General features: G+C 46.8%; 1 protein-coding gene across 6 annotated transcripts in view; it reads left to right on the top strand.

Annotated features, from left to right (window-relative positions):
* Dixdc1 (DIX domain containing 1) overlaps window positions 1–22033 on the top strand; it is an 86601-nt gene that overhangs the window by 41104 nt on the left and 23464 nt on the right. For 4 of the 6 annotated variants that reach the window (XM_050156309.1, XM_050156313.1, XM_050156310.1 and 1 more), the window contains 12 exons: window positions 5982–6094; window positions 8295–8443; window positions 11788–11877; window positions 13127–13180; window positions 14558–14608; window positions 17080–17184; window positions 17598–17651; window positions 18075–18167; window positions 18246–18317; window positions 19774–19863; window positions 20338–20505; window positions 21037–21103. In XM_050156309.1, coding sequence (XP_050012266.1) covers window positions 5982–6094; window positions 8295–8443; window positions 11788–11877; window positions 13127–13180; window positions 14558–14608; window positions 17080–17184; window positions 17598–17651; window positions 18075–18167; window positions 18246–18317; window positions 19774–19863; window positions 20338–20505; window positions 21037–21103 — 1106 coding nt within the window. Of the gene's footprint in view, window positions 1–1223; window positions 1331–2879; window positions 3027–5981; window positions 6095–8294; window positions 8444–11787; window positions 11878–13126; window positions 13181–14557; window positions 14609–17079; window positions 17185–17597; window positions 17652–18074; window positions 18168–18245; window positions 18318–19773; window positions 19864–20337; window positions 20506–21036; window positions 21104–22033 lie in introns of those variants that run through there. The other 2 variants (XM_050156311.1, XM_050156312.1) reach the window with 2 other exon arrangements.

Raw genomic sequence — 22033 nt, 5'->3', positions numbered from 1 at the left:
ACTTGAACACTGTCGATGTTTGCACTCAGCCCAGAGGAAGCCTTTACCAGCTCTGAGCCCGACCACTCTGAGTAAGGCCTTGCCAATTTCCCATGGGTCTGAGGCATTGGTCCTTGACCTGACAGCACCAATGTCAGTACACATTCTCTCAGGTCTTCACCTACGCCTGACTTATTCAGTCACGGCTTCTTCAGCTCCCCACAGACTGCTGGAGGGCTTGTCTTGCCGGAGGCCCTGGGTTCAGACCCTAGTGTTGAAAAACAAAGAGCTCCTAACCTCGTTTGCTTCCCTTAGTTATCTTTGGCATTCAAGGACTAGTTGAATGCCAAACGGCCTGTGAGTTTGGTATTGACAGAAGAGTGGGCTACAATGCTGGTGAATTTCCCACATATAGAAACTGCAGCGTCCCAGTGACAATAGTTAGCTCTGGCCACATGGGGGTGTGGCTGGGACCTTCAGAGTTCAGTCCAACCCAGTGTTTGTGTGCCGTCAGCTGCTAGTGTTTATGAAAGTCAGTTCCTGGGCACTGTCCTGCAGGCTGAGTCTGAGTCTTCAGTTATAACCACAGAAGGCTGGGGAAAGCTCCCGGCAAGCTAGGAGAATGTGCAGGACTGTCTGACGCATGAGCGTTTCCACACTCATTTATAGCACTGTGAACTGGGGCACATTAGTATGCACTGAGGTGGGATATGGGTGATTGTGACTCTGGTAAAGAGGCTCTCTGCTTCCCTTAGAGCCAAGGGCAGGGGTCAGAACAGGACAGTCTGCTTAAATAAAGGCTTGACCAATGCCAAGTATAGTGGCAGAAAAGGATTACTCTCCTGGCTCATGGAGATTATGCCCCAATAAATACATCTCCAGCCTACTTGCTAACTTGATTTTGTTGCTAAATTATATTGAGCGTATCCTCTAATGATCTTTTCCCTCCTACTCCAACCCAGCATAGTCTGATCTATTTAAATTTAATTGTGCCTTGTGTGTATTTTCCATCTTTTTTTCTTCATCCTGTTTCTTTTCCTCATACAGTCCCATCCTATTTTGACAGACCATTTTCTCATTTATGGAGGTCCTGTGGACCTCTTTCCATCAACTTAATATACCGCTAACCTAGCTCAACCTTGAAATGTTTACATATAATGGGGTAGTTTCTATTTCTGACACGGGTCTCTAACAAACATTTCACCATTAAACATCTCAAAGTGTTCAATGTACTACCTTTACAGGTCTGTGTAAGCCTCATCTCTATTCACTTAGAAGACATTTTGACCAGCCCCCAGAGAAACTCGCCCGTGAAGCAAGCAGTAGGTGTGCTTTTAATGAGACTCAAAACCACTGCTTTTTTTTTTTTTTTTTCTCCTGGCTGAAACTATCTTTGGCTCTTTCCAGTATCAAAGGCTGTTCTGTTGTCTAATGAGGCCTATTGCTTCCTGCATCTCTGCTGGCCTTTGGCTCTCCTGAGCCTGAGTGTGCCTGTGAATTAGAAGAAGGGAAGAGAGCTTGGTTCCCAAGGGTGGCTGCTTCCTTCCTCCAGGCAAGACTGAGACTGCGGCTGGAGGTGTGAGATCAGTATGGGAGCCGCTAGATATCGGGCTGTGTTGGGCTAATGGCAGCCCTAGGAGATGTGTCAAAGATTACATTCCCTTGGTTGTCCTCTTCTTCCTGACTGTGCTGTTCTTTGGGATAGGGTCAGCATTCTGTCAATTTCTTCACTGACCCCTCAGGAAAGGAGAGGGCTTCTAGCAGGTTCTGCCATTTGCCCACTTCCATTTGGGCACCTGTTGACCCTGTGACCCCTGAAAGAACCAGCAATCTTGCAGACGTTGCAATTTTGGGTGGGGTAGAGCTTCAAATAGGATAGACATCCGTGGTGTCTTCCCCTGCTGCTCCCTCCCCCCACCCCCGCTGCTTCTCAGGGATGCCCTAGCAAAACAAAGCTCTACCCTCCTGTTGCTCCAGTAGACAGGCTAAATTCTCACTGTACCTAAGCAGAACGATCCTTTGGGGGAGGGGGTACGGACGGACAGACGGACATACGAACCGCTAGAGGGGAGGGAAGGTGGGAGCAGCAGATGGGAGAACATACTGCTGGTTTGCTGAGGGTGGGGGTAGCTCCAGTCTCTATCCTGCCTGCGTCTCCCATTCTACTAAGAGCGAGCGAGCGAGCTTCTCGAGATTAGATCAGTCTCAAACCGGCGTGTCCAAGGAGGGAGGGGTCAGAGAGGTGCAGCAACGAGGGAGGGGTCAGAGAGGTACAGCAACGTCTTCTCGGCTGCCTTCTCGGCACCAGGACCATCAGATCCACGCGGTTTTGCTACTGCGCTGCCCATCCCCCGCTGCTCCCCGAGCTCTGGACACCCTCGGTCCAGCCAGTTCCGGACCGCGCCCTTGGCCCCGGCCTCGGTCGGCACCCCTATCTCTCTGCCCAGTGCCGTCGGCTGTGCTTGGGTCGAAGCCCGGCGCTGCCTGGCCGCGTGTGACAGCCTGGGGAGGGGGGGGGGGGAAACAAGGGGGGAACGGGAAGGGAGGGATCAGGAGGCGGCGCCGAGCAGGAGCTCATCACACCGGACTCCACTCGACGCTCGGCAGAAGCCACCAGAACCTCTCGCCCTGAGGGAGATGGGTTGAGATGCCGCTGCCCGGGGGAATGCTCGGAGCCGCGCGGCTGCAGGGACCGGGATGCAGCTGCCAGCGAGCAGCCGCTGGCGATGGGAGGAGGCTTCCGCCGAGGCTGGGCTGCGGCGGAGTCTGAGCTTCTGGGACAGCGCACTTCACCCCAGGGAGCATCCCTGTCCCCGGGGCCAAGAAGCCCACCTCTGCCCATCCTACTTTCTTCGGAGACCCGAGCGAATCGAGCGAATCGTTCCGCTGGCTGACTGATCTCTGGAGTCGTTCTTCGAGCCCCCGCACGGGAGGGACATGCCAGAATTTAGGAGCAATGTGACTCTCAACCTCCCACCTCATCCAGGGAAGCAGGCTTGCTGAAGCCGGAGCCAGGAGGGGACCATGGGAGGGACACAAGTCAAATGGTGAGCTGAAGCCACTTTGGCTAGTGAGGTGCGAATACGAGGGGAAGCAGAGCCAGGGCCGGGGGACATGGTTGACTGGGGATAAGAAATGATTGGGGGTGCTATTCAGTAAGAGCTGGCTGCTGGTCTGGGATTAACACTACAAAATAGAGTTATCTGAGGAATTTGGAGCCGACTTTGGGGCGATGGGACTCTACCTTTTGGTCTACTATACATTTAAAAAATTAGTGTGTCTAATTGGCGGTATCTTTGCTGGGGTTTGTTGGTACGATAAATTAATATGGGTGAATACTAGATTAAGAAATGCATGGATAGGACCTATTTGTAATCAACAGTTCTCTGACCTCAGAGAGGGTTATGATGATAAGTAGGGATTGTTTGTCAAGTATGACTTTTAAGCTAGTTAGGGAGGAGCCCACATCTTACAATTAATTAATTAGCATGAAGATACTTTTCTCTGACCTGAGGCCGAGGATTTAAAGCACCTTCCTCTTCTGGGGGTGCGGGGGTGTCTTACTGCTCTGACACATGCCCCAGGATTCTCCTCCCTCCAGGTTCAAGATCTTGGCTGTCTAGCTTCCTGGTCTTACCTCCGTGGCCTTATCCTGGCAATCTCATTTCAAGAAAAAGAAATGTTGTTTTCCTTTGCCTGCCTTGCCACTCCCCCGGTGGGGTTGGATAACCAGACATCCGCCTCCTTCTGCCCATATATGGGAGGCAACTTACTTGGCGAGAGAGGTGGAACTGAGCATGCGTCTGTGCTTTTAGGAAAGCCTTTTCTCAGCATCCGAGATCCCCCATTACTCCCTCCCTCTCTCCGATCTGTCTCACACATCCCTCCTGCCGTCCAGCCAGATGCAGGCAGTGGGACTTGTTATCCAGTATCTTGTCAACTGGAGAAGGAGGGGCAGCTGACAAGGGCTTTGTGCATCCGGATTCCCGGTTTTGTAAGAAGTAAATGCTGGAGCCTAAGCACTCATAAATCTCTCCTTATTAGCGACACAGCCCCTTTACACGAGAGCCTTCCCCGTGGCTGTGAACTCACGTTGGCCTGAAGGTCAGATTGCCTACTTAGTGAAAATGGCTAAGAAAACACTCAACATTGCTGAGTAGTACCTGATACCCCTCACTTCTCTCACCCGCTTGATCTATACACCTCTAGATGTAAAAAAAAAAAAATCAGATTATAAGAAAGATGAAGACATAGTACCACTTGAGATCATTTCCACCAAAGTTCTTGGACTGTGGACCGTGGGGAGACACGAGTCCACGGTTCTGAAATCTGCTGCTTCTTCCATTGCGATTGTTTCTAGTGTTTTCTCTGGTTTGTGGGAAGAGGAAATTGTTAACTCCTGCTTGTGGTCGTAAGGATTAGCCTGGGAGACTTCAGGGGCACATTAAGGGGGTCAGTGAGTCCTAGACACTTTCCCTGTTGTCTGGGTGATAGATTTGGAAAGAATTCCCAAGAGGGGGCTGAGCCGTAGACTCCGCAGCCCCTGAGATTGTGTTGGTGCTGATGTTCTCAGAGTGCAGCGCGGAGAGAAAGGGCTCTCCAGACTCTTCTGTCCTTATATGATAGAAGTATTACCCTCGCATTCCCATCTTGTCTGGTCCAGGGGAAGATTTAAAATCTGCTTCCCTGAAAACCTGAACAGTTCCTCTCATAGCTACATCAGGACACAGAAATTATTGAAAGGTATCTCAAAAATAACTTGAGAATATGAAACTATGGCAAATAACAATAAAAAATAATAGTAATTCTTCACTAAGAAAGAGCTAATCAAGTAAATTTTGATCCAGCTGCCACTAGTATGTTTTTCTCCTTTTGCCCCACCACTCTTATTGTTTTAAAGATTTATTTTTATTTTATGTGCATGAGTTTCTTTGTCTGCATTATATGTCTGCACCACATACATGCCTGGTGCCTGTGGAGGTCAGAAGAGGGTGTCAGCCCCCCTGGAACTGGAGTTGCCGAAGGGTGTGAGCCACTGTGTCAGTGCTGGACTGAACCCGGGCCCTCTGCAAAAGCAGTCAGTGCTCTTACCCAGCAAGCCACCTTTCCAGCCCCCTCTTCTTTTCATATTCTGGGTCACCTGCTGATAAATTACTGCCTCTCTGCCCATCCTGGCATTGCAACCACACGAGCAGTTCCTACCCCTAAACTGTCTTCTGCCATGACTCCTCTTTTGGGTATCACTTAGAGCTGATCTCTGGTCGCTTGTGAGAAACTCAGATTTTTGAAAATATGATTTTGATCCAACTCCAAAAGTTAATGAAACACAACCATCGCCCTCTGAATATGGGCCTAGGAATTGATAGTGGTGAATACCACAAAACAAACAAAAAAACAAGAAGCAACAACAGCAACAACCCAAAAAACAAAAAACAAAAAAGAAAGAAAGGGAACCCACACAACAAAACAAAACAGTTTTTTTTTTTTAAAAAAATGGCTTATTGACTATTCTGTTAACTCTCATTTCAATCAGTTGTGCTTAAAGGCAGTCTTAGTGTAGAATGAACTCCCTGGGGTGTTGGAGAGATAGCTCAGTGGTAGAGTGCTCCCTGCTCTTCAGAGCATCCAAGTTCAGTTCCCAGCACCCACCTAGAACAGCGTACAACTGCCTGTAACTGCAGGTCCAGGGAACTCAACATCCTCTCCTGGTTTCTGTGGGTATCTGATTTACAAATACCCCACCCCCACACAGAGACAGAGGCACATACACATAATTAAAATGTAAAATAAATAAATAACATTAAAAAGCAAACTAATCCCTAGGACTAGGCTTCTTTCACTTATTCCTTCCACATTTCTTTCATTTGTTCAACAAACATTTGTTCTAATCGTGAGCATCACGGTAGGCGTGGTATGAATAAGATATCTCTGGGATGAATTGTGAAAGTTGACGTCTGTATAACTGTTCATAATTGTTTCTCTTCTCTTTTGTTTGACCACAGTCTGACTTCACCCAGCCCAATCCACAGTGCAAAGAGTGAATCCGTTATAACCCAGTCAGAGGAAAAGGCCGATTTTGTGATTGTTCCCTCTGAAGGAATAGAGAACAGAACAGGTACCACTGCCCCGCCTGCCTGGGTTGCTTCAAGGAGAGGCTTTTAGTGTGAAGACTTTAGAGCTTCTGACTATCTACGTTACGGTTCCTGGCTGTTTCTATCTTCACGGTCTGTGCATGTAGGGTCAGGGCGAGCTCGAGAGGACTCTAATGCCTTTGAGCCAATTAGTGTCGTCATCGCGGTACATGATGTCCTTTCTGGTATTGAGCTGTCAAAAAAGCTCATGGCAGCGTAGAGCAGCCCGCCCTGACTGACTGCTATGGATTAGGAAGTGACACTGGGGCAGTCAGAAGCTATATTGGGGTAAATAGTTTTTACTATTCCCATTTTGTGGAGATGATTTTGGTTCTCCACTAACTTAGGTTGGAGCCAGGAATACATAGTTTAAACCAAAATGCCCATGAGAACATGCAGCGGGGAACTGGTCTTGGTTTAAGGGCTACAGAAAGGACCACAGAGTTCTCATTGCTTAAGCTTTTGAGCCTGCCTTATTTGCCTCCCCTCCCCCCCCATTTAAGCGTGAAAAGAAACATGGATAAGGCAAAGTACAAGTGTTAGCTTGACGTCTACTCATCTATAAAGGTTGCAATAAAACTGAACCCCACAAAAGAAAATCTGAAATGAGATTCTTCTTCACTCTGCTTCCCCTCAAGACCAAGCATTTGTACCAGTCAGTCGTAGCCTGGGTGTGGCGGTGCACATCTGTAATCTCAGCACTCAGGAGATGGGGGCGGGTGGATCACACACTTGGGGCCAACTAGACTACCTAGAGAATTCCAGGCCAACCTGGGCTACACAGTGAGACCCTGTGTCAACAACCAAAAAACAAAGAACCACCCATGGAGTCAGAATCTCTTAAGGCTGTGTAGAGAAAGGAGGAGGATTTGTTGACTTGCACTATCAGATACTACTGGGTCCTTCATGTTTTACCTCTTTTAATCTTTACCACAACTCAGGGAGTTGCTGTGCACCTCTTAGAATTAACAAGCTTGAGACCGGGCGTTGGTGGCGCACGCCTTTAATCCCAGCACTCGGGAGGCAGAGGCAGGCGGATCTCTGCGAGTTCTAGGCCAGCCTGGTCTACAAGAGCTAGTTCCAGGACAGGCTCCAAAGCTACAGAGAAACCCTGTCTCGAAAAACAAAACAAAACAAAACAAAACAAAACAAAACAAAAAAAAGAATTAAGAAGCTTGCCAAAGACTTCACAGCCATCTGTATTCCATAGTGCACATAAACGGGGATGCATGCAATTAGTATAAGGGACACCCGAGCAAAGAGGTCTCGAAGACAAGGAGATAAACCAGGGAGGAATAGTGAAGTTTTGTGAGTATGCTTTACTAAGTTTATTTCAGCGTGAATCACAGGATACTGTGTGAAAAGGGTTCAGTTATGCCTCAATGGGGTGAAAGGAATAGGTCTTAGTTGGGTTTCTATTGCTGTGATATAACAAAATGTCAACACCAAAAGCGAAAAGGGTCAGTTTTACTTAGAGGTTACAATCCATGAGGGGAAGCCAAGCCAGGAGCTCAGGGTGGGACCCTGGAGGCAGGAACTGAAGCAGGTACCCGTGGCCTACTGGCTTGCTCAGTTTGTTTCCTTAGACATCCAAGAACTACCTGCTCAGGTGTGGCCCCACCCACAGTGGCCTGGGCCCGCCCACACCAATGTTAATTAGAAAACGCCCTCTAGATGTGCCTACAGGCAGTCTGATAGAGGTGTTTTCTCAGTTGTGGCTCCTCTCCCCTGGTTTGTGTAGTTAGCAAACACCAGCCAGCGCAGGGCTGGTTGAACCACAGTCTCCCGTCCAAAGTTCCAGAGTCCCCAAAGGGATTTTGTTTTCATTTGCATCTGACGGTTCCATTACTTATAAATCGGTCTCTGGGAATGTGAGTTCTAAGGAGCTGGGAGTAAGATCTTTGTGTGCTATAACAAATCTGTAGGGCCTGGAGCCCCGCTGCTTCCCATGGTAAGGCTTAAGAGGGTGGACTTTCCTAACTGAACTCGTGCTTTCCCGAGCCTGGTACCCCAGTTAACAGCCAGTTCTTTGTGTCTCACAGCTCCACCTAGTGGAGAGTCCACTTTGTGTGTGCAGACAGGTTCAGAAGGCAGGTGACCTGAACCTGTGAGGTTCGCTGAGCCCAGGCTGCCGGAAACCACTCTTCTTCAACATGGACTGTCTTCCCACCTTTCATTTTGCAGACGAGACAGACTCTCCATTATCCCGAGACTGGAGGCCTGGGAGCCCGGGAACGTACCTGGAAACCACATGGGAAGAACAGCTATTGGAACAACAAGAACATTTAGAAAAAGAAATGGAGGAAGCAAAGAAAATGATTTCAGGACTACAGGTAGCTCTTTCCTTTGCAGTTTGTTCTTGGTGCCCTACCTAGTTATTCCTGTTAAATCAGTAGTATCAATTGGCAAAGGAAAAAAAAACCCACCTACTTTAGTTGTGTGTGAGTGGTGCCCACACTTGTGGACTTTGGAACTCTTGTTTACCATCCAGCTGTTAGGATTTGTGCAAGCTCGGGAGCTCCCACTGACCCCCGTTTTGTAGGTAGGCGTCTTTACTACTCTTACAGACCCACAACTGCAACTTTGAACAAAGACTGTCTCTCAGGAATTCAGCAGCAGAAAGGTGTGAGAGGCAATATTAGCACCAGGTTTCCATTCGAGTCCGGCTGAGGGACCGGCACCCTCCTGACGCATCAGCACCTGATTCCAAGGCACTGCTCTGTTAGGAGGTTTTCCTTGAACAACAAAGCCCTTCGGTTGGTCCTATACCTGTGCTATCAGTCAGGGGAATCTCCCCCAGAGATCGACTGACCCACATGACTGAGAGCCCGTCCCGTGACCCCCTCGATCCTCTGTCCTTTTCGATTGGCTCTGTTTGGAGGAGCCCTCGTAGTGTGCTGAAGACCCTGAAATTGCTAGGAATATTCCATTCTGTTTGTGCTGGGAACTGCACCAGTTTTGAATTGTGAAATATTTATGGACACATAAACAAAGCCCACATTATGTGCGAGGCTCTGGCAGGCAGTGGAGGGCGTGCTCCTAGCCAGCCGGCAACAGGGTGGGGACACAAAAGGTTCCTAAAGAAAAAGGGCATAATGTGTGCCCTAGGAACCCGCACCGATTGGAGGGATGTTTATGTCCTCCTAAACATTCCCCAAGAAATTTGTGGTGTCTGCTTCTTGCTCTGTATTAAAATAATTAAAAAAAAATCTGTTGGGTTCCTTTCGGTCCCTCCAGTAAGGCATATTTTAATGATGTGTTGTTGTTTTAATGGGAAGTTTTTTTTATGAATTTGGGTGATCTTACCTAACGAGGTTTTTCCCCAAATAATTTGCATTATGTGCAGAAAGCATGGGTCGCTATCAGGTTGGCTCTGCTTGGTTTGCATTCCTTAGCTTGGGAGAAAGCCAGTGACTGATGAAACAGAAAAATAAAGAAGGAAGTGGACAGGCAGAAAGGCAACATCCTAGTATCTCCTTCGAGCAGAGGAGTTTTAATTCACTGCTGTGTGGTGACAGTGAGGATCCAGTCTCACTGAGGAGCACAAAAGGCTCCCAGCATCCCCTGGACACTTAACTCTTTCTATGATGAACGAGTTGTATGTCAAGTCACATCCAGGCTTGGTGACTTATTAGTATGCCATGATTAGAGGCCATTGAGCAGTCTACCACTGGGGCTAATATTTCTGCGATGACCCCCGTGTGTGATGTCCCAGTGCCTGCAATTCCCTGCAGCCCCTGGGCTGTGTGCCCGCCTACTCGTTCCTCTTACTATGACTCCATGGGAAAACCAAGTTCATTTGATTTTCTCAAACATGATTAGTGTTTAGCTGGATTTTAGAGCATTCTTCATCATCATGTATGATGAATTTGTGTTATATTTTTTAAAGAGCTTTCATTTAGCCTCTGAACCTCTTTCAAGTTGGAACAAAGCTGTGACAACACAAGGACAGAATTTCCGATCTTTAACTCATCTGATGTATCTCACAATGCATACCTCAGCAGGCAGGTCTCTACATTTGGGGGCTCTAAAGTATGCCTGGATGCCGCTTTAAGAATAAGATTGTGAGGCTGGTGGGGTGGCTCAGCAGGCAGAGACATAGGCTGCCGAGCCTGAGGATCTGAGTTTGATCCCTGGGACCCACATGGTGGAAGGGGAGACCTGACTCCTGAAAGGTGTCCTCTGACTTCCCCACATATCCGTGGCTCACACGCACCCACACATAACACACAGATGTGCACAACAGAAAGATGGCTCAGCGGTGAAGAGCCTCTGCTTTTACAGAGGCTTGAGTTCGTGTCCCAGCACCCCAGTGAGACAAGGGCCGCAACTCCATATCTACGCTATCCAACACTCTCTTCTGGTCTCCATGGACAGTGAACTCACGTGCCCAAACCCACACAGAGACATTAAAAATAAAAGTAAATTTTATCAGAGCAAGGTGTTGCATGGAGGCAGAGATGGATAGATTACTGTGAGTTTGAGGCCTGCCTGGGCTACAGAATTCCAGACCAGCCAGGACTACATAGTAAGGTCCTATCACAATCAATCAACTGATAAAAAATAAACACAAATTTTAACATAAATAAAATGTAAAAGGAAAGGCATGAGACTGCAAACTATAAATACCATGTTAGGTGTGGGTTCCGTGGGAGAGGCAGCGTCCTAGGGCCCCAATGCTGAGCTCCTGAGTTTCAGGGCGCTCTGCCCCCTTTGTACTCACTAATGCACTGATGCAAAACAGCCTGGGGTTGAAATGAACGAGGCCACCTCTGGAAGGATCTCTCTTTCTTCTATTCATGTTGCCTCAGGGGGTGAAAATGAGAATTATTAAAACAAACAAACAGAAAGCAAACAGCCCCAAGGCCGTGTTTTCAAATGGATTTCAAACAGTTCATTGTAACACACTTCTCTGAGGCAAGATAATTTCACACTGATTTTAGATCCCCAGTCGGCTGGGAGAGCTGTGTTTGAAGAGTTCTAGATGGAAATTTGGAAATGTGTTTGGACTCTTCTGAAGGGAAGGTTTTGTTAGTAGTTCTTCTGAGACAAAAAATGCTCAGAGCAGAGGGTCTGTGTGTGTCCAGAAAGATGAAAGTGCTCCATGGTCCTCAGGGTGTAGTTCAGCTGGTAAGGGCCTTTGTGCTCCAAGGGCCTCAGGGTGTAGCTCAGCTGGTACAGGGCCTTTGTGCTCCATGAACCTTGGGGTGTAGCTCAGCTGGTACAGGGCCTTTGGGCTCCATGGGCCTCAGGGTGTAGCTCAGCTGGTACAGGGCCTTTGTGCTCCATGAACCTTGGGGTGTAGCTCAGCAGGTACAGTGCCTTTGTAGCTTCATGGAGTTCTAGGTTTGATCCTCATCACTTTGTAAACTAGGCATGGTGGTACATTCTTGAAATCCCAGCACATGAGAGGTGAAGACAGGAGACCCTGAAGTTCAAAGCCAGCCAGCCTGGAGTACATGAGACAATGTTTAAAATGGGGGAAGGGAGCTGTAACCTCTAGAAGGAGCTGTGCACGATCGGGGCCGATGGAAAGCAGAGGTTATCATCTGGTTTTCTTCAGAAGCCTGTTATATCATCTGGTGGTTTCCATTTGTGGTGAACTCACCCAGCCTGACTCTAGACTGAGTCAGGTGGCAGGGAGTTCAACCCCTCCCTCCCTTTGTGGTTTATCCAGGCCTTACTGCTCAATGGCTCCTTACCTGAAGATGAACAGGAGAGACCCTTGGCCCTCTGTGAACCAGGAGTCAACCCCGAGGAACAACTGGTGAGCTCCATGTTTGTGGCTGGATACTAGGCCTGGATTGCTTGACCTCACTTTTTTTAAATACTCTCTCCTGACTCGTGGAGTTCGCCTACCAGTTTTGATTACTCCTTCCTGGTTTCTTCCTTGATTTTAATCAACAGATGTCCAGCAAATGCTGACTCTTTAAGTCAGACACTGATCCAAGGTATTAGGTTACCGAAAGCTCTAGTCTCCTACAGTTTATGGCGGGGTTCCCTGAAACATTTTTTTCTCTATGTTATGATGCGGATGCACGTCAGCACCCTGGACCAGTCGTCCACCTTCCGTGTTTTCACTCTCTCTCACAGATGGATTTCCATCTGTGAGCTCAGCTCTCTCTAGAGAGTTGTAGAGTTGTGCCTTCAGCACACAGTCTCCATTATTGGGTGCTACACATACCTTGGTTTCAGTGGGTCCTCAACTAAGGTTTTCTATCCTCTATGTAACCCTGAATCTATTTGTCCTTGTATGTATGTCTGCATCTACTCATTCACTCAGATGCCCCAAAGAGGAACCCGTATATCATCCCTGAATTCTTTCTGCTCCTCCCCTCATACCCAGTGTCTTCATTTTCACAACTACTACTTAGTGTGGGCCTCTAGCCAATATCCTAGCAACCTTCCCAGGTTTTGCTGAATCTAGATTCTTCTAACCTCTTCCAGTTCATTCTCAATAAAATTGCAAGAATAATTTAAGGATAATTTTATTTCGTCTTCCCTTTGTATAAAAATTTTCACTGATGGTGTTGGAGAGATGACTCAGTGGTTAAGAATACTTAACCCGAGGTTAGTTCCCAGACCTATGGTGTGTGGCTCCCTGCACTGGTAGGGGATCTTTTACCTCTGGCCTCCCAGGCTCCTGCACTCACTTACACATACCAATAGGCAGACACACAACTACACATAATTAAAAAGAATAAAAAGAAATACTTTAAAAAACAATATTATATATATATGTATTATATAAATTCCCCCATTGACCTCATTGGCCCTTCATAGTCTGGCTCCCATTTTCCTTTTCAACTTCATCTTTTCTTCCCTTAACTCCCAGGACACACACACTTACCTAAACTTCATCCATATTGTTTTATGTCATGCATTTTGGCTTATGCTTGTATCAGAGGGCATGTATTCACAGTATGAAAGTGGTTTCTAGTAAATGTGTGTTTGTTGAATGATCGGTCTATGAACTTAACAGCGCAAGTGCATGGCCATCTTTGTCTTATATTCAGATTATAATCCGAAGCCGTCTGGATCAGAGTATGGAGGAGAATCAGGACCTCAAGGTAGGATAGGACGTGTACATTTTCCTCCTTTGAAAGCAGTTGTGGTACACAATGAGCCAGCTTTGGGATAGTTCTGGGGAGGGAAAGTGATGCGGTGCTGGGGGCTAGCTGAATCTCATCTGTGCTATCTCTTTCTTTGGAGGAGAGAAACATCCGAACTTTGTCACAATGGTAACACCTTTTTAATCTTAGTGCTATATCATAGTTATCTGTGTTATTTGGGGGAGTACCTTTCTGTAAGTTTGAGATCTTTCTATATTTCTTTTTTAATTGAGAGAAAAAGATGAATCTAGACTGGGCATGGTGGTACATAAATTGGAGTCTAGCCTGATCTACATACTGAGTTCCAGGCCAGCCAGAACAACATAGAACCTTCCCCAAAGAAGTTGGGGGGTATCTATTATTAGTGTGGTTCCTTTTTATGAATATTTTCCAGAGTTCTTTTAGGTCAGTGCTTTTGTTGTTGTTTTGGGGATTGTCTGCTTGTTTTAATTTTGGGGTTGGCATTGGGGCTATAGATCAGTGGTGTAATGACTGCCGAGTATGTGCAAGGTACTGAGTCAGCCTCTAATTCTATAATAAAAGACAAAATGAAAGGACTGAGTCCTAGGTATGTAACAAGGACATCTAGGTCAGTGGTAGAGCAACATGACTGAGCATGTCTCCCCAGAAATGGGGTTGCGTGCATGCATACACACTCAGACCTGCATTTTTGATAACTTTTGAGCCCATCTGTCGGAGGCCAGGTTAAAACCCAATTTTAGATGTGCTAATTATGAATCATTTGTGTGATATAATAGAGCTGGGTTTCAGTAACAGGCATTGCTTTCCTAAAATCTTGATTTTTAGTCACACTCATATATATGGAAATTTAATTACTCAATTTCCTATTATAAAACCAAATTGTTTGGACCACCAAGAACAATAACCCCAGTCCACAAAGAACAAGAAGTCTTTGGGAGAATCAGAAGCATGTCAACCCTTTGTTGAAGTTAAAAGAAGTCAGAATAGCTGTTCAGCAGCAGCAAACATAGGCATCGCATGTCTGAGTGGAGATTTAGTTGATGTGATCAAGTCTTCCTGGTGGTGGAGACTGTTGTGTATGGAGAGCCTGGGGCCTGGATGGGTGTCTTCTCAACACGGCTCTCCTCTGCCTGGGCAGCTCAGCGGCGGGTGCCACAGGACAGAGGGGTCTTAGTCTTGTTTCTGAGGGTCAGCCTTTACTGCTCAGGGGACTACATCTGTTCGTGCCTCAGCTGATGGGTTAATCTTCACGGAATGACCTACTGGGTTTTGTCTTCTTGTGAACAGAATGAGGTAATGCTTATGAAACAGCTCAGTCGCCACCATCTGATCTCACTGTGTTTGGTTTTGCAGAGGGAGCTGCTGAAATGCAAGCAAGAAGCCAGAAACCTGCAGGGGGTGAAGGTAAAAGGCAGACATTGCATTCCTTCTTTCTTTGCTATTTTATTCTTTGTAAGCCTCTGTGAGGTCGAGTGAGCTATTTGTGAGCATTGAGAGCTGGCTACTGGGGGACTGTTGGATTTGCTGGGAGTCTTTACCAGGCTTGGTCTAGGAGTATAGGAGGGGCTTTGTGGTGGGCAGAGACATGCTGAGGAAGACATCTTTGTTCTGCTGTTGTGACTCATGGTGCTGTCACTTGCCTCTGCACCACCTTGACTTTCTCTGTGTGAGAGCACTCTCTCTCTCAGTTCAAAAGAATGCCCTTTTTAGGAAAAAAAGAGAAGGGAATTGTTAATAACATTCTGACAGTTTAGAGACACAAAAGGATAGACCATGAAAATTCTCCCACCAGTCTGCCTCACCCCGCCCCATCCCATCCCGCCCCACTGCCACCTCAGCCAGTTTTGTTCCCCTTGAGGCAACAGTTATCCAATATGTCTATTTATTGCCTTCTCCCACTTTTTAACCCAAATAATAGTATACTGCAAGCACAGCTTGGCGTTGTGCTTCTTTCGCTTAGCGGTGTGTTTGAGAGGTTGTTCTATAGTAAATGCTCTCCTTTTTTATTTTACTTTTATGTGTGTGGATGTTTTGCCTGTGTGTATGTCTGCACCGCTTGTGTGTCTGGTAACTGAGGAGGCCAGAAGAGTGTGTTGGAGTCCCTGGAACTGGAGTTACAGATGGTTGTGAGCCTCCATATGGTGTTGGGAATTGAACTCAGATCTTTTGGAAGAGCAATTAGTGTGCTTAACAACTAAGCCATCTCTTTAGCCTTCACAATAGTTTTGTGCATGTATATTTGAAATTTAAATTTATATATAATAAATGTATATACATGTATATATGATAGATCCTGTTGGTGGCATTTTAGACTAGTTACTTTGGGGGAGCTGTTTTAATGGTATATACAATGCTTGAGCTAATAACCTTGAGAATATGTTATTTACGCAAATGGGATTATAGCATCTAAGTATTCATCTAAAGCTCCTACTGGTCCCCTCTGTCTTGCACAAACTTTCATTGACTAGCCAAGAGTAACTCAGTAGCATTTCCCAAAGCACATTCTGTAACCTCAGCGCTTTGAAGTATTTCAAAACAGAAGTGTGCCCTTTGATTAAATGAGTTTGAGAGATTCCTGATAGGCTTAAAGATTCTTTGTGAATAATGCCACATCGAAGGATCTCAGAAGGTAGAGCATGAGGAGGAGATTGTCCTGGGGCTGGAGAAATTGCTCATTGATTAAGAGAATTACTGCCGTTATGGAGGGCCTGAAGTTCACTGACAGATAGACACACACACACACACACAGACACACACACACACGTGCATACTCCACAAATAAAAATGAAAGCTTTGAAAACTGTTTTTGGCAGTCCCTGAAAACATGTAGACTAGCAGCCGCGGAGGCTCCTTTCCCTGTCATTCTCTGTCGTCTATCCCGTGATCCCGTGCAGTGAGCTTTGGAATGTGCTAGGCTACAAATGTCAGGGACATCTCAGATTGCCTCTGCCATGTACTGACCTGTCACCTGGGTGATTAAAAATGGGTTCCCTACCTGATCTGGTACTCATTGGAGATAAGAGAACCATGAATTCAAGGCCATACTGTATTACCTAGAGCAGTGGTTCTCAACCTGTGGGTTGCGACCCCTTTGGGGGTCAATGACCCTTTCAACAGGAGTCACCTAAGACCATCAGGAATATCATATATTTGCATCATGCTCATAACAGTAGCAAAATTGTGGTTACGATATAGCAATGAAAATAATTTTATGCCAGCACTCGGGAGGCAGAGGCAGGCAGATCTCTGTGAGTTCGAGACCAGCCTGGTCTACAGAGCTAGTTCCAGGACAGGCTCCAAAGCTACAGAGAAACCCTGTCTCGAAAAAAAAAAAGAAGAAGAAGAAAAAAAGAAAATAATTTTATGGTTGGGGGATCACCACAACATGAGGAACTGTATTAAAGGGTTGCAGCATTAGGAAGGCTGAGAACCCCTGCTCTAGGAAATGGGGACTAGGCAGAGAGAGAAGGCACTATATCAGGTGGATTGTTTATATACCCAAGAGGTAGACGAGAAAACTAGGGGGGAGGAGGAGGACTCCATCGTTCAAGGTCAGTGTCTTCCAAGTAAGACATGATGGGCATTTAACGTGGATCTATGTCTGTCTGTTCTCAAAAGCTACCCCTTCTTGTCTGACTAGGATGAGCTGTAGGCGAGGGGAAACCCGGTTTCTCTCGGTAGGGCAATGGATGTGATTTCCCTGTAGTTGACAGTGTCTACCCAGGTCCTTGTGGCAAAGTCCTTGCTATTCCTCTCATCCCCCAATTTGACAGAACTAGTGCTCGATGCGCAGTGCAGCGAGGAACTCAGTAAGAAGCACTGACTGGGCGGGTGATGGATTGAGGCTGCAATGGTGGGTGTCCTTGTTTCCCCAGGATGCCTTGCAGCAGAGGTTGACTCAGCAGGACACATCTGTTCTTCAGCTCAAGCAAGAGCTTCTGAGGGCAAATATGGACAAGGATGAGCTACACAACCAGAACGTGAGTCGAACGTGTGAACAATGGCCTCAGAGCGCCCGTCAGTCACAGGGGATGCTTCGTGAAGGCTGCTCAGCCGCCCTTGTAGTCTCCTTATTTTATTCCCAGGTGCCCACCTGCCGTGTCTATAGTTATTTTTATTCCCGTAAGACTCATTTCTGGTCTTAGGTCACAGCACCTAAGCCTACAGCACCTCAGATGGTCCTTGACTCGGCCTCAGCTTGGAGAACACTAAGGCCAAATTGTGTCTTTACCGTCTGCTTAAAGACACAGGGAGCTGGTGTGTGTTTTGTCACAGCCTGCCCTCTCTGTGCTTTATACTGTACTGTCGTTAACTCTTGCTGCCAAGCGGCTGGTTTCCCTGAGGGCTGGTATATGATACCTCCTTGCCACTGAGTTCTCTCTCACCTGTGCAGGTGGATCTGCAGAGGAAGCTAGACGAGAGGAACCGGCTCTTAGGAGAATACAAAGTAAGAACTGCCCTCCTGGTGACCTTTTGTGAATGACCCATGTTAGCTGATGCTCAAAGGGCACTTCCATATTCAACTCTCTCTCTGCTCTCTGGTAGGAAATCTTTCCATTAGCTCTACAGCATTATAGCTCTGGAAAGGGGCATAGCACAGGAACGTGGGAAGAGTCGGTGGCAAACTCACCTCTATCTCAGTAGCGAGGATGGCCCTTAGTGGCCCTCCTACAAGAGGTTTGCTTCCTTCTTGCCTTTCTAAGAATCCTGGCACTGTGTAAGACTGTGATGGTGTGGAAAGCCTTCCAGACATAGTGTGAAGGAAGCCCGTGTCCCTGAGGCTCTTCTTTTCACGGGGTAGGGTGTACAGAGTGTGAACCACTTGATATCCTTGTGTTTGCACACCTCTGAGAGCTTATCTCCCTTGTAGAAAGAGCTGGGGCAGAAGGACCGCCTCCTTCAGCAGCAGCAGGCCAAGTTGGAAGAAGCCCTCCGGAAACTCTCGGATGCCAGCTACCAGCAGGTCAGGACGCAGAAGCCACTGGCCTGCCTGACCCCTTGACCTGAAGGAAACACTTTCCTGATTTGCTCTGTTTTCCAGGTGGATCTAGAACGGGAGCTAGAACATAAAGATGTCCTTCTGGCTCACTGCATGAAAAGAGAGGCAGACGAGGTAACTCAGAACTTGGGTTTTCCTTCTCATGTTACCGGACCAAGTTTGTTAGGATTCTTTATAGTGAGGTGTTGAGTGCAGGTTCCAGGACCTGGGTGTGCAGCTCAGTGGTGGAACGTTTGTCTAGTGTGCGCAAGGTACCAGGTTCACTCTCCAGCACCGAGGGGACTGGAGTGTGGTACCTAGCGTCTAACATTTAGAAATGAAATATGAAAATAACAGAGACCCTCTCTCTTATAATGAAGACTATTAAATTACATAAGCAACTGAATACAGTCTTACGAAATCCACCTAGCACAGAGTTGGGTTTAAGATATGGAGGGGGGAGGACCTTGGACTTCCCACAGGGCAGGGAACCCTGTCTGCTTTTTGGACTGGAGAGGGAGGGGAAGGAGGAATGGGGGAAGGGGGAGGGAAATGTGAGGAGGGGAGGAGGTGGAAATTTTTAATAAAAATAAAAAAAGAATTTAGGACTAGGGAAAAGGTGAACTAAAGCTAGGTTTAAGTAATGGCTCATTAAATTTTATATGCTTTGGCATGTTTCAACTAGAATTCTATTTTAATCAATACTATGACTACAATGGTTAAATCAGAAATATGTTTATTGCATTTTCAAAAATTATTGACCATAATTTCATGTTTGATATCTGTGTTGGCTATTTAAATATTTATACATATAAATACATAATTAACAACAACAACAAAAAAGATACAAGTGTCCTAGGCCACGTGGTGGCGGCACACGCCTTTAATTCCAGCACTCGGGAGACAGAGGCAGTATGATCTCTGTGTGCTCGAGGCCAGGAGTTTCAGGACAGCCAGGACTACACAGAGAGACCCTGTCTTGAAAAACAAAACAAAAACACCAAAAAACATACACACACTCTTGCAGTCTTGATAAAGAGTACTGAGTGGCTGTGGGCTTCCAGGCCAAGGTCCAGTTCATTTGCTCTGCGTTCGAAATGCCCAGTGAGTGTCAACTGCAGCCTCGATACAGTGGGGAAAAGGGAGCCCGACATCTCCATTCATGACCCTAAAAATGTTCTTTTCATTTGGTGTGTGTGCATGCGTGCACACGCGTGTACACACCAGTTCTCATCTTCGGCCTGGTTGAAGCAGGCTCGCTCTTGTGCTGCATACACTGGGCCGGCTGACCCATGAGCTTCAGGGTTATTCTCCTGTCTCTAACTCGCACCTCACTGTAGAAAAGTGAGGTTTATGTACGTTGTTTCACCTGGCTTTTTACATGGGTTATCAGGATCAAACTCAGGTCGTCTGGCTTGTGTGGCAGACACTGTTACTCGCTGAACCATATCCGTAGCTTCCACATAACTTCTAATGTAAGCAGTAAACCAGTAAATAGTTACATGCTAGACCGGAAAGAGCGGAATGTAAAGAAAAGGTGTCTTGGTTTGCAATTATCTATCTTGTTAACAGCTGTCGTTTCTTCTCCCAGGTGACAAATTACAGCAGTCACAGCTCTCAGCGCAATGGCTTTGTTCTTCCAGTAGCAGGGAGGGGTGCCGCTTCGGTCACCCACAGAGGGGTAGGTGCCTAGGACTAGACAAGAAGCTGAAGTGAGAGCGACGCCCTGGCGATCACCAGCAGGCTAAGCCTTTGATTCTTGCACCTGATGGTGTATACAGATGCAAGGCATCCAGTATCCAAAATTAAAAATCATTTGTTAAAATTAAGAGTTAATGGGGGCTGGAGAGAGATGGTTTGGTGATTAAGAGCACTGACTGCTCTTCCAGAATGGAACCTCATGGTGGCTCACAACCATCTGGCGCCCTCTTCTGGCCTGCGGGCATATATGTAGAAAGAACACTGTATACTTTTTTTTTTTTTAAATCTTTAGTATTAATTAGTAGTCACTCAGTAAGTATCGAAGGAGGCATATTTTCCTCTACGGAACTCAAGCCCCATCCTAGGAACGTTCCCGTTAGTCCTCTTCAGCGCAGTGGTTGGGACGGGAATGGGAATACGGCATGGCTCCCTGCCACCAGCACTGTCATTTCAGCCACAGACCAGTGACCTCCAGCTCGTCCGAGATGCTCTCCGCAGCCTGCGCAACAGCTTCAGCGGCCACGATCCTCAGCATCACACCATTGACAGCTTGGAGCAGGGCATCTCCAGCCTCATGGAGCGTCTGCATGTCATGGAGACACAGAAGAAACAAGAGAGGAAGGTAATACTGCGATGTCTTGTTTAGGCAATCCCCTGGGGCAGCCTGGTCTAATGGGTCCATCCTTAAGTGAAGGCAGCATCAAGATGATGATGATGATGATGATGATGATGATGATGATGATGATGATGATAAAACAAGACCCTGCCGAGGGCTCCAAATGGGCTTCATTGGGGCTTCCATCGCAAAGGAACTGACTGTGGACGGGGTATGACAATCCAGGGAAGGAATGTGTGGTAACTTGGTGCTCAGCAGCGGTGTAGCTGTGTAAGGAATTGTGGTTCCCGAGTCCCCAGGATCCCTGCTGCTTATTCTCCTCCCCTCACTCCAAGAGGAGCTGACTCCGGGTGAGAAAACACACGGGGAGAGCACTGGAAACTAGAGAGCCTTTTGTAGCTGCACATGCTGCTAAGATAAATATGTCACATTTCGTATGTTGTGGTAGAGGACAAGATTTTTGTTTCCTGTCTTAAATTTTTGGGTAAATCCTTCTGCTGATAATAAATAACTCTTGACATCGTTATGACTTTCCAGGTTCGGGGCAGGTCACTCAGAACTCAAGCAAGCAGTGAATACCGGGCATCCTGGCCCCCTAATTCAAGTAAGTACTCGTTATCACAAAGAAAAGATGTCTGGAATATTAGACTAGAAATTTGGTTCCCCTCCTCCTTCTCTCCTCTTCTTCTTCCTATTCCATTCCTTCTCCTCCTCCTCTTCTCCCCCCCATCTCATTTTTTTTGGGTTCTCTTTTGGTAGCATGCAAGTCATCTTTCTGGACCACAGATACTAACTAGTACATAGGGCTGAAGGCACCAGCTTGTCTCCACATTCAGTGCAGGTGTGTCTTCAGCAGTGAGGCCTTGCTGTCAGTCTGTGGAGAGCAATCTATAGGCTTGGCAACAACCTGGGTTGTTTGGGGGTTTCTCATGGGACTCCTTTGGCCAACAACTCAGTTAGATGTAACCCAATCCTGGTATTAGAAGTTTCATTTGACAACAAGAGATGTCCAGTAGAGAAATAATGGGGAGACCCCCATTATTTGATAATTTCCTTTAAATTGCATTCATAAATGTGAATATTTTACAAAGTTTCTTCATATTTTATTTTCAGACTATTTTCAAATGCCTCTATTTTTAGCTGTCTTTTTCCATATTCCCTTCCTTATCCTCCACTCCCCTCTTCCTCACTTGATCCTTCTGTCCCAGCTTCCCACGTCCATCCATATAAGTGAATACACACCATGTTTGACTTATGCCCATGTCTTACTTTGGTTTCTGTGCTGCAGTAAAACTCTATGATCAAAAGGCAAGCTGGGGAGGAAAGGGTTTATTAGGCTTACACTTTAGCATTTCTGTTCATCAATGAAAGAAGTCAGGACATGTACTCAAACAGGGCAATCTCCTGGAGGCAGGAGCTGATGCAGAGACCCTGGAGCGGAGCTGCTTACTGGCTTGCTTCCCATGGTTTACTCAGTCTGCTGCTTTCTAAGAAGTCAGGACCACCATCCCAGAGATGGCATCATCCACCATGG

Source organism: Alexandromys fortis, unplaced genomic scaffold, assembly GCF_014885135.2.
Source record: "Alexandromys fortis isolate MF-2015 unplaced genomic scaffold, M_Fortis_MF-2015_v1.1 scaffold_89, whole genome shotgun sequence".
In the NCBI taxonomy this organism is placed as follows: domain Eukaryota; kingdom Metazoa; phylum Chordata; class Mammalia; order Rodentia; family Cricetidae; genus Alexandromys; species Alexandromys fortis.
The sequence above is the reverse complement of the archived record's forward strand: the minus strand, read 5'-3'. Positions and strand labels throughout refer to the sequence as shown.